This window comes from Perissodus microlepis, chromosome 17 (assembly GCF_051167445.1).
Source record: "Perissodus microlepis isolate ML-2025 ecotype Zambia chromosome 17, ASM5116744v1, whole genome shotgun sequence".
NCBI lineage: Eukaryota > Metazoa > Chordata > Actinopteri > Cichliformes > Cichlidae > Perissodus > Perissodus microlepis.
This window is the reverse complement of record NC_140477.1, coordinates 23,477,162-23,494,375: the sequence shown is the minus strand read 5'-3', so window position 1 is coordinate 23,494,375 and position 17,214 is coordinate 23,477,162. Positions and strand designations below refer to the sequence as shown.

The following is a 17,214-nucleotide window of genomic DNA, read 5'->3' as shown; positions in this document are numbered from 1 at the left end:
CAGAGTGCTGCAGTCCAAAATTGCCAGAAAAAAAAAAGAAGATGCCATGACCTTGATATTCCTTTACAGTATCATTAGACTTTTATTTTCTATTTACAACCAATTTGTTATATATAAATAAATTACATAATTTCCAGAAAAGATTTCAATTCAAGTGCATACAAGAGCTAAATGACAATATGTTGAGGTTAAACACAGTTTGACTCACTGGTCCAGAAACAAAATACAACGTGTGCATAATGAAATTGTAGACTGTTAGAGAATGGGCAGCAAATGCGGTTCAGTCGTCAGTGCCCATTTTGCCTTTTAAAGGACTGCAGACTGAATAAAAAGATGTATAATTCAGGATGTAAACAGCTCTTCTTACAGTATTGCAAAAACCGACGGAACAAATGCTCAGTCTATCCAGGAATTTAATGTCAATGGTCCTTGAATGGAGTTAAAACACACAGCACGGTCTAGAAGTGCCTGAAGACCATCGGGCTCGTTTCAGGCATTGCTGATGACTATAAGAGCAGGAGTAGCCGTCTGCTGACTTGTCTCACACATGATGCTCTGCTCAGATGGCTTGGCAAACACTCTGGGAGTGTTGAGATTGTAGACTCCTGCCTGAAGGAAACAGGCTTGCAGTGTTAGACACAGTACCTCCTTGGGCTTAAGCTGCAGCTTGTACTGGGACTGACCCACCCAAGCAAATGAGCTGTGGACCTCCAGGGACTCTGGGCTGGAAGAGACAAATAGAAGTGTTATGTTAAAAAACAAGTACTTTTGAAAAAGAATGCTACATTTAAGAGGTCACAACTTATCACCTGATATTAGAAAAATGTGTTTTGACCTCATGTTAGAAACCATCTTCACATTCTGCCTCAAGTATCTGTGGTTATTGTTGGATCAACTAACCAAAGAAATGCTTGCTCTTTGACTCAATTTGTTCACACAGTTCAATGGAGTCTTGATGGTCTACTTTTTCAGTTATTGAGGCCTGTGTACTGTTGGGAACACTATAAGCTTTATATCCTGGTCCTAATGTGTGTATCACTGCAATTTAATTGAGATGCTCTATAGAGAGTTGACTTCTTTCAGTTGTCTACTAGTGGATACTCAACCAGGATGCATCACAGGATAATTAGGAGCTACAACAAAGGGTTTGAATACTTCTGTGGCTCAGATTTTCTACCATTTTTCCCCATGGTCATTCCGAGTTCAATCTAAACTTGAGCTAAATTTTAATTATAAAAAAATCTTGAAGTAATATGAAAAATAAATACTTTCTCAAGCCACTGTATGTATCAGCTGAATTTTATACTGAAAAAGAGCAAAATGACCAAAGACATAATCACTCTACAGTATCCTGTAACTTTAAGGGACTTTTGTATTAAAAAAAGAAATCACCTTGATTTTGTCATTATTGTGGTCATTTATTGCATATACAGATACCAGACTGCAAAAAAATGAGTTGTGGGTGTGAAAACATGAGTTTTTACAACCCCCTCAGTCTGTCTTGGTTGCTGCTACATACACTACATGCGCCCACACTTAGTGGCTTCAACATCTATAAGCCACTTTGTACATTTAACAGTTTAGACATGTATGTATACATCTCTAAGCATTCCTCCTGTACAGACATGCAACGTCAGTCTTATTTAAGTGAAATCCGCTGTCCCCAACAGTTTTGTCTCCATTTTCCTTACAAAGTAATCATGTGAGGAAGGAACACATCTTGTTTTAAGAAACTTACCTGGTGCTTTTGTGTCTTAAGTCAATGATGACATCTACCTGAGCCAAGGAGCAGTTGGACAGAGTCAGAGTAACTGGCACCAAACAGAGACTAGGCACAAAGAGAAAAGCAGCTTTTTATTAACAGAAAAAATATTTGTGAATAGGAACAATTCTAAACAAACAATAAAGGTCTACAAACAGAGGATGGAATGGATAAATGTAATAATGCTAAATACTGCCAAACATGGTAACATCTTATTATCCTGTCTTAGGATGGCACTGAAAAACTGCTCTGTGCATGTGGTTATTATAAGCCGTACAACTATTTTTTTTAAAACTGCAAGACATTATTTCTAAAGAGCTTCTCTTATCACTTTATTTTTAAAAATCCAAACAAAGCCAAACAGTCCCAAATAATCAGCCACCATCATATCTTAAAAACCCATAGTATCATATATTTGATCCTGAGTTTGGATATGTGAGACAGAATAAAATCCAAGCTCTACTATAGGTAAGGCTTAATGCTCCTTTGTGATAATGCTTTATGTGCTTATAGCTATATCAAAACACCCTGAACCTTCTCTTATGTTGCTATAGACAAAGGCTGTTTAAGGAGCTTCCACTGAATATGTACACTGACCTCTTTTGACTCTCCATATGTTTAATTGTGTAACCATCACTGCATACCATTAACCTTTAAATCGTCTTTCTCCTATATTGTTATTTGTCCTCTCTCTTCTTTCTACCTCACTCTCTAACCAGCTAGCAGCCTTTTGCTTTACTAATTACTTTGCACAGTCTTCTTTCTATTTTCCAGCAGTAAAGATGACAAAATAATCCTAAACTTGAGAAAATAAGGAGATCACATAAAATTTGAATGTTTTTCCTCATTTGGTGGTTCTTAATGGTTATGGTTACAATAAAGACTTGCAAAAAGGAAATCTGTGTTGGTCTATGTGCCTAAGGGTCTTATGCAGACCTCCAAAAGACACAGTACCAAACAGAATTGATGAGATAATTTAGTTCAGCCTGGAGTAACTTCTTGAGTTTAACTTAACTCTATGGATCCCAGGGGGCTTTCCTAGTGTGAAAGCTTTTTTTTAAAGTGAGAGCTATACATTAACCTTTGCTCGTAGTCTGTCCCATCTGTTAACTGAAGAATACGTTTCTAAATCTGATAGAACATTTCAGAGAGATGCACCTGTTTAATAACCTTTTGTAATCACTTGGACCAAACATTGTGTTAGGAAAAACAACACGCCAGGTGCCTCACCTTTCCTGCACAAATGGGTGTGTGCAGGTTTCAGGGTAGTGTAGATTGGTTTTGATGAGCTGACAAAACTCTGCAGAGGGAAGAATGACTGGAGGAGGCAGGTCTGATTTAAACTTGAGGAGCACCATCTCCTGAGCTTCCTGAAGATGCACACACATACACACTATTAAAGAAGACTTGCTCTAACAAATAAAAGTAATCATACCAGCATTATATAAAATATTTAAGGTAAAACCCTCCTGAAATAAAACATTATATTAGCTTTTGGGCTTAAAGTTCTGCATTATTTCTAAGAATAATCAAAAGTGGGATTAAGTTTAGGTTTCTTATGCTGGTTTTATTTTAGAAAAATTGTTTGATATTTTGGAAACGAGATTAAAAACAAAGAGCTTGGTGTACCTCTTTAGCAGTCAAAGAACTGGCTTCTTTTCCGATGGTCTGCAGTGCAACATGGAGTTGGCCCTCCAGGATAAGCTGTTTGTTGTCCTCAACCACATAAGCCTAGTTAGACAGACACGCACAAAATGGTTATTGTCCATCAAAATATCCATCCAGGGTTAATATGATCTAATGTATATTGCACATTTAAGAATGATCCCTTAATGAGTATGAGCATGTATGATTTCATTGGTGGTGGTGACTTGTATTTTTGTTTTTGGTGTATTGTTCTTTTATCTTATTTTCTGGCAATCAATCATTGTAACCACAGCGCCACTCACTGGTGGAAGGAAAAAAAACACTAAGTGTGAGAAAGAGACTGTAGTGTGGATAGCAGAAACCAGCGTGACGGAGAGAGATTAAACTGCCAAGCAAGTTGAGAACAGATGCATTTTTATTATAAACCTTGTGTCCAACTCCAGCTTTTATGGTTAAAATCTATCCTGATTACTTATGAATGAGGATTTGACCTGATTTTTGTTTGTTTTAGCCGAGTGGACATCTTTGCTCTGTGAACCTGTAAAACTGAGATTGTGAAACCGTGATAGCGAGCCACCCCTAAGATAACTATTCCTGCTGGATCAACTTATATTCAAGAGATAAGAACACTTCACATTTCTAAACTGTGGTAAGACCACACCATCATTTCTGTCACTGCTACGCACAGAGGACTTAACTGTATTTTTGTTTTCTTCCCTTAATTATTTTTATGCTGCAATTTGGATGAATAGATTAATGTGCATTAGAAATTCTCTCTATATATTTTTGTGTGTTTTATATCCCATAAAAAAGCCAGCATTTAAACATTTACAGTAGTCTGTATTTTAGGATCTCCAGTTATAAACTGCTCTTGCAAACTGAGACTCTGGTGCTCGCTATCTGTAAATATCTACAGTGCTACACATCTATCCATGTATCACTAAACTCTCTTACCTTCCAAATGACAATTATGTTGAGGTCCAGCTCACTGCACTCCTTGGCAATATCTGTCAGGTCTGAACTTCTGTTCTCAGTGGGTACAGAGCCTTGACTCTTGCTGACTGATGATATCCTGGATGATGCTCCGTATGCTTCCTGAGTTTCTAACGTCAGGCAGCGGAAGAAGAAATCCCCACATGGTGTGGTAGAACTGATGATCTAGACAAAGACAGCACCATTCACTCTCTATCACTTAGACCCTCTCTCCACGCAGGCCAGTCAGTTAAAGGAAATTTAAACATCGGCACAACTGAACTTCGCCAACGTTCCTCCTTAACTCAATGATACATTAATAGATGACTGTTAGACAGCATATTGAATTAAATAATGCTGCTACATCACTGTTTTCTTGACAATACATTTTCAATTCCACAAAATTCAGAAAGTGTTACTGTTTGTTAAAAAGCTTACATAGAAGTAGGCAAACATTTCTAAATGGTTCCTTCTAGCTTTAAATTTGTTTTACAACAAACACCATAGAGGCAAAAATGTCTTGATGCATGCTCAATCATCCAGATAAGTAAATCCCAAAAGGTTGATTCTGTTTATCTGGACGTTGAGTTTTCAGTGGGAGAAACGTTTCGTCAGTCACCCAAGTGACTTCTTCAGTCTCAGCTGACTGCAGGTTTCCCCAAACTTATGAACAGTAAATCTGCACAATAACTGAAACCAGCCTACTGAGTAAATGTAAATATCCCAGCTGGACATTTGTCAAAGCTGGGAAGGCTCCTAAAGAAAGCTCCAGGTGATCAAGGAGAGAAGGACAACCGCTGCCTAAGTGAAAACCTTTAGCGATCCCTTATCTGTCAGAAATATCGGAACAGTTGAGACACATTTTCTCTAAACACAGCATCCCTGTGGCTTTTAACCCCAAAACACGTTACACCAAAAACTGGTGCACCCCAAGGATCGGGTCCCCCAACACAGAGTAATATAGTATATGCTGTGAAGTGCCAGGAGGATTGCCATGATTTATACATCGGGGAAACCAAACAAACTCTGGCGAAGCGGATGGCACAGCACAGAAGAGCTACCTCATCAGGCCAGGACTCTGCAGTCTATTTACACCTACAGGCCAGTGGACACTCAATGATGAGGATGTTCACATCCTGGACAGGGAGGAACGCTGGTCTGAGTGCAGAGTCAAGGAGGCCATTTACATGAAAAGGGAAAGACCATCTCTGAATCGAGGAGGGGGCCTAAGGATACATCTTTCACCATCTTACAATGCTGTGATTGCAGTCGTTCCCCAACTCTGTGAATGGTGCTCATGGCCATTGATCAATGGGCTTCGATCAGTGGTTGTTGATCGTTGGTCATGACAATTTGCATATTAATGATCAAGCTACTGACCTCAGAGCACATTCTTCTTTCAGTGAGCTGGTTTCAGTTATTGTACAAATGTACTGCTTATAATGTTGGTGAAACCTGCAGTCAGCTGAGACTGAAGAAGTCACTTGGATGACTGACGAAGCGTTTCTCCCACTGGAAACGCTTCGTCCAGATGAAAATAATCAGCCTTTTGGGACCAAACAAAAAACATCCCCAAAAAACAACTATGACAAAGCATGAGAACATACAACCATAACAGAAAATTGTATATTGTGAAGTGTATGTTCTACTCACCTGTTCATTTCCCATACTCAGGTCTGAAAAAGTGTACTTCTCTACAGCCTTAGAGATAGCTAGAAATAACAGACAGAACTGTGAAATTCATGCTCACTGAAAATGACCTAACGGATGGGGTTTGTTTTTTCACTAAAAGTACCTTCACTGGGTTTGCAACGTGTGGCCCTAAAACACAGCTTGGCTCTTTCTCTGCTGCCAAGTTTACATTCTGAAGGAGAAAAGGAAGAAAAAGACAAGTTACGATCCACATCTATATCCAGTTTCTGTCTGATTTCTCAGACTTTCTATCTGATTTAGTGCTCAGTGCTGATAAAATAATTATTGTGGGTAATTTTAACATCTATGTACATACTGAAAATGACAGGCTCAACATGGCATTTAATCCATTATTAGACTCAACTCACTTCTCTCACAAATATAAAAACTCACCCACCACTTTAATCACACGCTAGATCTCGTTCTGACATATACCAGAGACACTGAAAATGAAACAGTATTCTCAAAGTGCTGTAACTAAGTTTAACGATATAATTCCTCCACTGTTTTGTTCTTCAATGCCATGTGCCAACAGTGTGGAGCAGCTATCTGATCTAGTTGTACAGAGATCGGATTATCTTCTTAATACATTTACATCGTCGCTGCGCGTGACTGTGGATCATTTGAAAAAGAAACCCCCAAATCAGAAGTACTTGACTTCCTGGTATAACTGTCAGACGCGAACATTAAAGGAGATCACTTGTATGGTGGAGAGAAAATGACATATCACTAATTCAAAACACCTTCATGTAGCCTGGAAAAAAAGTTTGTTGTTCATAAAAAAGTCCTGCATGTTACTGTCCCTCACTAGTTAAAGGAAATAACATTAGGTTTCTCTTGATGTCATCCATATAAAAGAAGTGCTTACTGATTACTCTGTTCTACAGACTATATCCATTGATCTAGTCAAATGGTAGTCAGTGGTACTTGCTGGCAACTTGTGCAATTCCCTTAAAGTTGGCCTCTAGTGTTGTTCATCAGGATCCATGTGTGAGACATTGAGTCGTAGGATTTCTTGCAATCAGTCCAGGTGGTGCACAGACTGGTCACAGTCTGATCTTACAGTCTTAATTGGTTGCTTTATCTGCTAGTAACTGGTATTTCTGCCATTTCACTCATGTATTGAGCTATGTGCCTGTTCATGTTAGCAGCTATGATACCTGACAGGAGCTTCGATGTATTGCTAATATACTGACTGGTCCCTTCTGGGGGATTATTCTCAGGTGCAACTCATCCATTAGCAGCTGGTTCATTTATAAGTGTAAGTCTAAGTGTATTTTTGTTTTCTGACAATGTAGTATTTTATTCTGTTGTATATAGTATGTTATTCTTATTATCTTATTCCATTGTTTTTCTTAATTTTTGCTACTGTAACTTTGCACTGTCCACTTTCTGCTGTGACACAAGTTTCCCACGTGTGGGAATAATATAGGTTTATCTTATCTCATCTTATACTGCCAGGCGCTCATGAATGCCGTTAGCTTCTTCAGTAAGTAGGCGTGAATCACGTTGGTGACTGGTGCTGTCCAACTGTTTATGATTCAGACTTTGTCGTGAATGTCTGGCCTCCTGTATGGGCAGCTTGCTGTACTTTTCAGACATTCCTTTCTTAATCACACCTTTCTGCAGCTCTAATAGTTGGCTAACTTCTCTTAGTGCTGCCTTGATATTGGCCTTCAATCTTCTTCTCCATGGAGAGGTCTGCTCCATGACACTGTTCATCTTGTAGCCAAGGATCTCAGTGATCACTGCTGCTGTGGTGTAGATTATCTGGTTGGTTTCAGTTTTGGTCACAACAAGAATTATCTGCAATTCATTCATATCTTCTAGCAGTCCTTCAGAGTGCACTGAAGGGTGGCCTGAAAGATCCTTTCTTTTAAATCAGCTGCTCACACAATCCATGTCTTCAATGCGCCAGCTATTAGTCATTTCGCTATTAGTGTAGATGTTCAGTGACAAAGAATCTTTAGGTCCCACATCCTCTTCATGTAACCCTTTTCACTGGGGTTTGCATAGCCATTCAATTGCTCTTGATTGGAGCTTGATGCAAGATCTTGCGTCATTTTAGGCAGTGTGGAATCTGGAACATGATCCACTTTCCCAAAATGAAAGTGAAAGAGGCATGATTTTGAACCTCTGAAGGAGATCTGGCTTCATCACAAATAATTAAAATTCATGGGCACAGAACCGGTCAGCTGCTGCTCTAGAAGCAATTGTTTTTAATGGGTTGAATCTTTGAACTTCACCATAGAAAATTGTATTCATCAATCATGCTAACACTGTATGGAGAAACTGAACTAGCCCATTAAATGAAATGAAGCACAAATCTCCTGGTGTACCAGACCTCACCTTTATCCTTGTTCGGGTTGATGTACTTGTGAAGGCGCCAATGCTGGCTGCTACTTGAGACCTGAACGATGTGGAACTCTCGCACACCACCTTCATTCTGTGAGAAGAGTAATGTTCAATCGTTATTTGTGCAGCAGGCATGATTTAAGTATGTAACTGTGTGTGCTATGCTGAGCATCTCACCGTATTGATGTTCTCCACATCAATAAAGACAAGGGTTCCACTGCTGCCTTTTTCATCCAGACAGTGATGTGGAGGAACACTGCTGCGACAGGCTGATGCCTGTATACTCAAAGACCGACTAGCACAGATAAATACTGTGTGGCGCAGCACCCGGTGACTTTACATGCGGAGAGAGGGAAAAGAGAAAGCCTTCTTGTTTTTTCCCCAGGATTATGAGAACTTTCAGCACAAACATACCCATACACAAACCTGAACTATGGCTTGTGTCATTATGTGACCCCACACGCAGCAAACTAAAAAAAATAAATTTCTTTGTTATGGTCACAGTCCAGTACGTGCGTACCCAAAACAGCCATGTTTAATCCAGATAAGGATATGATTTATAGACTTTGTCACACAGAATGTGTAAAGAACTTTATAACTTTTATGTAATGTATACAAACTGGTGATATTAAATGATCAAAGTATTTGATCCTCTACAACCTAGGCAGAGTTCTGGCTCACAAAGATCAGCTGCGTGCCCATGTGGCAAACAGATTTCAAACAATTACAGATTAACTTGTTGCGCCCTTGTCCACTAAATCAATTCGTTCACACTCCAAGCTCTCCACCACAATGGGCAAAACTACAGAGCTGTCAAAGGATGTCGGGGACAAGATTGTACACATCCACAAGACTGGAAGAAGCAAGAAGCTTGGTGAGAAGTTGACAAGTGCTGGTGTGATTAATAAGAAATATAAAACACCTATCGATTGTTCTCAACTGAAGCTTTATACAAGATCTTGCAATAACAGGATGAGCATTATCATGAGAAAGGTGATATATCATCCCAAGAATACATGGGAGAGGTTTGTTGATGACTTAAAGGCAGTTGGGAGGAGAATCACCAAGAACACCATCGGTAACACACTACTCCATTATGAATTTAAATCTTACAGCACCCGTGAATTTGCCCTGCTCAAAAAATGGCACAAGTACAGGCCCATTGCAAGTTTGCCAGTGAACATCTAAATGATTAAGAGAAAGCATTATAATCAGATGAAACTAAATCGAGCTCTTGAGCAACTTGAACCACCTTATTTGGAGGAATAAAAATGCTAAGTATGACCCAAACGTGGATGACTTCAATACACTAAGGGACAAGGTCATAGCACCTGCACGGCTGTGCTCCAAGCGATCAGAATGGTACTAAAATGTGACGTCATCAGACTGCATGCGACCAATTGGCTGGTCAGTGGCGTCGTTCGATGAGTCATGAGTGTTTCGTTCACAAAATTCAAAACCGCCATTTTTTGAAACCCGGCAACAAGGGAAAGGGCCCGAACAAACAAAATCCAAAACAAACACCAAAACAAACAAACAAAAACAACTCCATGATCCCCTCGACTCTGATCAAAAGCCACAGACCGAGCAGCAGGTATATTGTTGCCTTGACGTCCACCTTTGCTATAGCATTTGTGTCGCATACTAATTACATCACGGGACGCTCGGACACGTTGCTATATCAATGACCACGCACATTAGGTGATACTTGATTGTGATGGAAAACCAGTTGATCTAAGTTGAATCGTGGCGAGCCGATCTGAGTAGGCACTAATGGAAAAAGGGCTTAAAGTTTATGAGTAGCCAAGCCAATCTTCTTCCTCCCTTCCTATGGAAAATCTGTAGAGGGAGCTTAACTTCAAGTTTCTTGGCTGCTGCCTGACAACTCGAAGGATTTAGAGTTTCTGTAAAGAAGAGTGGGTCAAAAGCACCGTCTTGCTGACAAAGCACTGTTTGCAAACAGGGCTTCTCCAAAAAAATACTAAATCATGTTTTGCTTGGGGACCAAATATTTGACATGCAAATAAAATTAGAAAGTTTATGTAACGTGTTTATTTCTAGATTGTTTTGTTGATATTTTATCTCTCTCCATTAAAACTATCATTTCACATATAGACTGTTTATTTCTTTGTAAGTTTTCTCTTTATTCAGCAGGAGATCAAATAATTATTTTCCCACGGCTACATGACCCTTTTCTTCACTGGTGCCCCTGCATTAAAATAATCTACTTTTTGTCAATATAATCAAAAAATACATACATAGAAGTATTTTTCAATCTTTAATTTATGTAAGTTACATTTCAGGCTGATCATGTTTCTTTGAAAAAATACTAATATGTCCCAAAAAATTATATGTATGCCTATAGGTCAGTTCACAAAAATGCTTAATTTTCAATTTTTACCTTATCTTGAGTCCTTTCTCTGCGCTCTCATAATAGAACAGAAAGTTGATTTCATGGACTCCCTCCTGGTCTGGTCCTCTCAGCCAGAGAGGCAGCTGAGTGGACTGCCCTGGTTGCAGGATGCTGCCATCTATTGGAATTTCTATCACACCAGATGGCTGTCTGAAATCATCAGCTGAAACCAGACTCTCAGTGGCTTCTGAGGCCCGCTGGAGAGGTGTGGCCACGGTTTTATAAGGTGAACAATTTTCAGCTGACGTCGGGCTGAGGGGTGTTGTGGCCTGGCTGCCAAAGGTGAAGAAAGCGGCGTGTGTGGACACCACTCGCAGGCCACACAAAGCAACACCGCTGACATTACAGAACTCAACATATGCTTTTCGGATTTCGCCACACAGCAGAGCAGTGGGAAACTGCAGGAAAAAAACCTGACATACAAATACAAACACACACACACACACACACACACACACACACACACACACAGAGTAATAAACAGAAAGCAATACTGCAGCATCACCACACATAAGTGAAACTACACTTGAAAGCATAGATATTCAAGTAGAGGTTCATTGGAAGCCTGTTTTAAAAGCCCAGCTGCTACTGGGGGAGGGGAAAAAAGTATTTTTCCCCTTCCTAATTTCTAATTATGCTAATTTGTTACACATGTTTCAGATCATCAAATTTAAATATTAGACAAACAGTAAACAATAAAACAAAAATGCAGTTTCTGGTATAAGATTTAATTTATAAGGACAGAAAGCTGTCCAAACCCACATGGCCCTATGTGAAAAAAATGAATGTCCCACAGCTTGAATCATTCATTAACAGTAATAAACCAGACCTGTTGAATCAATAAATCACTTCAATAGAACATGTCTAACAAATTTAAGTAGGCTAAAACATCATCATGCAACACATCCTGCCACGATGTGAAGAAACTCAAGAACAGATGAGAAAATCATTGATATCTATCCACCTGGAAAGACTTAAAAAGACATTTCTAAGGCTCCCGCCAACCATAATGGAGTCATTATCCACAAATCAAAAAAACAAAATGAAAAAAAAAATAAAAAATTTTTGTTTCATTTTGTTTTTTAATAGTTCATCCATCTGGACAGGAGTGTTGACTGACAGGTACTGTGTTACAAGTTCAAACAGTAGCCAGTATGTGTCTGTTGAGCCTTATTTGGAACAAGAACGCTCGACCGTGTCTGTAGTGTAGATGTCATTTTTCGGATTTGAACTGAATTCTGTGACAGATATTCATAATATATATGATACAGCCTGTCAAAAAACTAACATTGCATGTTACTGTCGAATTAGATATGTTTGTCCGTTAGATCCATGTGTATGTGTGTTTATAGTTTCTGTTTTCTAGCAAAGCTTGCTAGCATTATTTTAACTTCAAACTTTACCCTCCCATCTAAGTTTTCCCACATCTGACTCCATAGAACTAACATAGAAAAAATGTTTTCAACATGCAGAATCTAAAACCCAGTAAAGTGATTTCATGATGACTACATCCATGAAGGTTTTCAGAATAAGTCCTACCTCCATCAGGGGCATAGGTGCTGTTATGATGGGATTCAGACGTCGATCAGGACCATGACGAACTGACATCTTGTCCTCTTTGGTCAGATTAAGACGTGGGCCAAGGATGTTCAAGTCCTGTTTCCCACGAACCATCAAATCTAGAGTCTGCTGGTCTGTAAACAAGAGGAAATCCATATGGTTTCTAACTGGCAGCAAGACAAAAAAAATGTACAACATATTGGAATTTTATTTTATTTATTTTATTTTATTTTAAATACCATGTAATGCATAATGCAAATGGAAAAAAAATTCTGTCTACACCAAATGATAATAAAGCATATGAGTTGACATGAGGTTGAATTTACCTTCAGTGCTAGAAGCCATTTCGCCAGAGGAGCCTGCAGCCAGGTTGTACACTACACCCACAATGTTCAGCTGACCAGTTCTGTGTGGCAGCAGCTTGAGTCGGGCCTGAGATCAAAGTGACAAGCACAAAATAACTGGATTTCTGTTTAGCATTAGGTGTTTGATGGCTTAAAGAGAGTATATGTCATGATGCTTAATGCTCACTGGCATTAAGCATATCTTATTGTACAATTTCACATGAAAGATTATCACTATGTGTAACCTCCTTCCTCATGCGAATGCAAAAACATGTTGTGACTCTCTTTGTATTTCCCAACACTAGGTCAGAACTGTCAAAAAAATGTAGCAGCATTATGAAACAGAAAAGATTCTGAAAAAAGATCCATGAATTTACATTTAGAGACCAGCTTACCATTTTGGTCTCCTCTGGACCCAACTGAAACTCCTGGATAGTCTCAGAGGTCACAATATCATCTTTCTGTGTCATCTGCAAGAGGAAGCATATAATGAACAGATTACAGAAAAAAATAAGATTAGGTGAAAATAAATCACAGTTCCTAAGAGCATATTTGTTCATGTTGCCCACCCCTACAGCTGAGGTCTCCTCATTGGTAATGGTCTCTTCTGTCATCTCCTTTGATGAAGATGAACCGTCAACAGTAAACCTCCACAGGAGCGAGAGGCTTGACAGGGCCAGAGAAACCTTCAAAGGATTCCTGAATGTCACCTCCACTATGATTGGCTCTGTAAAGACAAAGAAGATTGCATACTGTGTGGGCACAATTTATTAGAGATGGGATGGCTCAAACTTTATATTTCAGTAATGGTACAGGTGAGCGCTGCCATGCACTGTAAGAAGTTTCCTGGTTGAACCCAGACTGGGGCCTTTCTGTGTCGAGTTTGCATATTTGTATTGTGCCTTCATAGGTTTTCTCTGGGTACTACAGCTCAATCCATACATGCGCGTTAGGTAACTGGTAATTTTAGCTTGGCCACGGCAGTATACATTGGTAAAGTGGAGAGAATAAATACTATATGAATATATGGTTAAATGTGGCTTGTAGTATTAAGTGCTTTGAGTTGTCAGGAACCAGAAAAGCACTTATAACATTTTAAAGTTCCCGTGTTTGTGCTGAACACATCTTACCTTCAACCACAGCCAGGGGATGACGGAGGTTGTCTGTCTGACTGTTGAGGCAGCACTGAGTGGGCTGAAAATTTACTGGGACAACACCCCCATTTGCAGAAGCTACAAGCTGCTCTTCTAGATGGCACCACATGGCTGACAAATCCTGGTCAAACTCCTGGTCCAGTGACACGTGAGTGGCTGCCTGCTTTTCTCCTGAACAGATCAAATATCAGATTAAATACAAACCAAAATTGCAAAACACTTAATTTTGCTGTAAAAAATCTGACAGTAAACCTCTGCTCGGGTATGTCAGCATCCTATGTACACTCTACATTTTCATGTTACGCTTTGCATTGAAAACAGGGTTTAGACAGGGTCCATAATGGTCATAATATATACAAATATTTGCAAACTGAACGCTAGTGTCACAAGAATTCTGGATATCTTAACTTTAAATGGACTCCTTCACAAGGTTTTCTACTTTTATTTTCTTGGTTAATAACAGATTATGATTCACACAAAACAAAAAAATCTAAGAAGCACTGAATTTATGTTTGTTTTTGTGCTGCAGCAGCCTGTATGCTTCCCATGTGCTTGTATGCATGCCTGACAACATTAGGGTATGAGATGACAATAAGACGACAGATAGTGTCCTGGGAGATCTCCAAGATTTGGACCAGTCATCACTGACCTAGTGGTGACCCATCACTGGCCCATCTGACGCTGCAACCTGGGAGCATCAGATGGGCCAAAGCATGATGTCCTAGAAGTGTCCTATTGTATTTTGGTCAGGTTAATCTGGAGGGCAGGCCTATCATTTCCTTCACCCTCCTGGAACTGTTTTATATCCTAGCCACATGAGACAATTCATGCACTGGGAGGGACCCAGGACCCACTGCACCCCTGACAATAGGTCCAAGAATTTCATCTAATGGTAGTTAGGGTGCCATTGCCTTGTCTGTAGAGGTCGTGCATCTCTCCATGGATATGCCTCCTTAGACTATTACTGATCCATCAAACTGGTCACACTCAAAGATGTAATAGGCAGCAAAATGTTCTCCATGGCTTCTCACATGTGCTCAGGGTGAACCTGCTCTCATCTCATCAAAAAAAAGAAAAAGAAAAAAAAAAGACCCACAGGGTGCCAGTGGCGGACCTGGTAAATCTGGTATTCAGGCTCCACAGTGCCAGGCAGGTAAACACAGGGCCCACTAGAAGACATTGGGCTGTCAGGCCACTCTCATGAACTCTTCAATTTTGACCAAGCAATCAGAAACAGACATCACACTGGTGGCCTGCTGGGGGCCAATTTGGCTCTGGTAGTGGTGATCCTGTTCCTTCTTGTACAAAGACGCAGATACTGGTCCTGCTGCCCTGTACTAGCATGTCCCGCTCTCCTAGAGTAACTAGCAACAGTGAGAAGGACAAACTCCTTGTTAACAGTAAGAAACCTCTGGCAGAATCAGGTTTAGGGGTGAAGCCATCTACTGCGACCAGTTGAGAGTGAGGGGAGGAAGACTGAAAAAAGACGCACTATTGAAGAGAACAAAAAACTGATAAAGCCTAATGATTAAATGCAGAGTGGTATATAAACACATTAGCGAGGGGAAAAAACATCTAAAAAGGTGAGTGAAGAAGAAACACTCAGTGGATCATTAGAAGCCCCCAGCAGCCTAGGGGAGACAAATCAGGGTCACCTGATCCAGTCCTAACAACGGGCTTTATCAAAAAGCCGTAAGCCCAATCTTTAAAAAAAAAAGAAAGAAAAAAAAAAAAAAAAAAAAAAGAGGTTGCCCGTCTCCTGAAATCAAACTAACAGTTAGTTCCACATAAGAGGGGCCTGGAACCTGAAGGCTCTGCCTCCCATTCTACTTTTAAATACCACAAGTAAGCCCACAGTCTGAGAGTGAAGTCCTCTAGTGGGAGGTGCGGTACTATAAGGTCAATAAGATAAGATGGGGCCTGATTATTCAAGACATTGTACATGAGGAGCAGGATTTTAAATTTGATTCTGGAATGAACAGGGAGCCAATGAAAAGTAGCCAATATGGACGAAATATGCTCCCTTTCTAGTGCCTGTCAGTATTCATGCTGCAGCATTTTGGATTAACTGAAGGTTTTTCAGGAATGATGCTGATCTGTATACAAAATAAGGCTTGACACTTACAGATGCGAACCTTAAAATTCACACAGCCCTGGGCATTTCACATTATGTGTGACAGTCTCCAAAGCAATAATGTTAGTTATTGTCTTGTGTATTAAAAGCCATACATAAGCATGTGCCTCGACTCCTGTAAAGTTTATAGAGGCAGTATATGAGTCGTGTGTGTTACAGTAACGTTGTCATTTATGCCGCATTGCACACAGTCACCAGGCAAATAATATCTTTCAGCTGCTGGTATATTGATAGGTGTACCCTGCACCACTTCCCAAAGTGTTTTGTACACTTTGCTGCTTAGTGATAAAGGAGTAGGCTCGAGGACTTATTGTAATTATAGTTATAAATATCAATGCATTACCTTCTGCAAGGCGGCGTTCGTGTCCAAAGTAGACTCTTGTTGCTGAGCTGTGGATGCAGGGCAGAGGAAGCTGGGGAAGGCTGACTTCATTTCCTCCCAACACGCTCTATAATAACCGAAACAAAACAAAAAATAATACGCAAACATAAGAGTTTTTGAAAGTTGTTTTTTTTCTAAACCAGGTCAAATGGCAGAAATGTTACTGATTACACCAGGTGCTGCACACAAAATCCCCAGTTTAAATTTTCACCATCATATACAGATAAAGGAATATATATAATAGTTTTTATTAATGACATTCTTAGACTTTGTGAAGCTACATGCTCCTGGGACCAAAGCTACATGCAAACCACGTGACAAAGAATCCAATTTAAAACTGTTGGAGAGGGATAAACAGATTTGGTATGCTTGTAATTGACGTCAGAGGCAATAACACTCTGTAACCTCACTATAATTAATGTTGGGTTGGTGTGCAACTTTGACAAAACAAACTATAGTTCCTTTGTGATAAAGCTATTAAACTAGGGTGCAATCAGGTCACGATCTCATAGTAATGCTGCTTATATGCCACTACTGCTTTTAATGAACTTTTGTCTATTGTTCCCTAAATAATTTGTTTTTTCATTGGTCTACGCTCCATGTTTCCTTTTTCTCCTCAAACCCCAACCATTCACAGCAGACGGCTTACAATATATAATAATATCTGTCACTGTGAATTGGTACCAAATAAAATTGAATGAACTGAATGGCAAATAGTAAAATGGACTGGTTCTTATATAGTGCTTTTCTACTCAACCTAAACACAATATTTAATTTTAATATTAAATTCTATAAAATG

The 17,214-nt window shown here is 39.6% G+C and overlaps 1 protein-coding gene across 2 annotated transcripts in view; it reads right to left on the bottom strand.

Moving 5' to 3' along the window:
- Positions 1-58: 58 nt before the first annotated feature.
- The window catches only part of trappc8 (trafficking protein particle complex subunit 8), a 29,873-nt gene continuing 12,717 nt past the window's right edge, over positions 59-17,214 (bottom strand). For both annotated transcript variants that reach the window (XM_084910945.1, XM_084910946.1), the window contains 16 exons: positions 16,377-16,482; positions 13,876-14,070; positions 13,315-13,472; positions 13,141-13,215; positions 12,728-12,833; positions 12,381-12,535; positions 10,830-11,254; positions 8,606-8,762; positions 8,423-8,519; positions 6,177-6,245; positions 6,035-6,093; positions 4,364-4,567; positions 3,392-3,493; positions 2,993-3,132; positions 1,739-1,828; positions 59-724 (listed from right to left, as the gene is read on the bottom strand). In XM_084910945.1, coding sequence (XP_084767071.1) covers positions 490-724; positions 1,739-1,828; positions 2,993-3,132; positions 3,392-3,493; positions 4,364-4,567; positions 6,035-6,093; positions 6,177-6,245; positions 8,423-8,519; positions 8,606-8,762; positions 10,830-11,254; positions 12,381-12,535; positions 12,728-12,833; positions 13,141-13,215; positions 13,315-13,472; positions 13,876-14,070; positions 16,377-16,482 — 2,373 coding nt within the window. In that variant the 3' untranslated portion in view covers positions 59-489. The remainder of the gene's footprint in view (positions 725-1,738; positions 1,829-2,992; positions 3,133-3,391; positions 3,494-4,363; positions 4,568-6,034; positions 6,094-6,176; positions 6,246-8,422; positions 8,520-8,605; positions 8,763-10,829; positions 11,255-12,380; positions 12,536-12,727; positions 12,834-13,140; positions 13,216-13,314; positions 13,473-13,875; positions 14,071-16,376; positions 16,483-17,214) is intronic.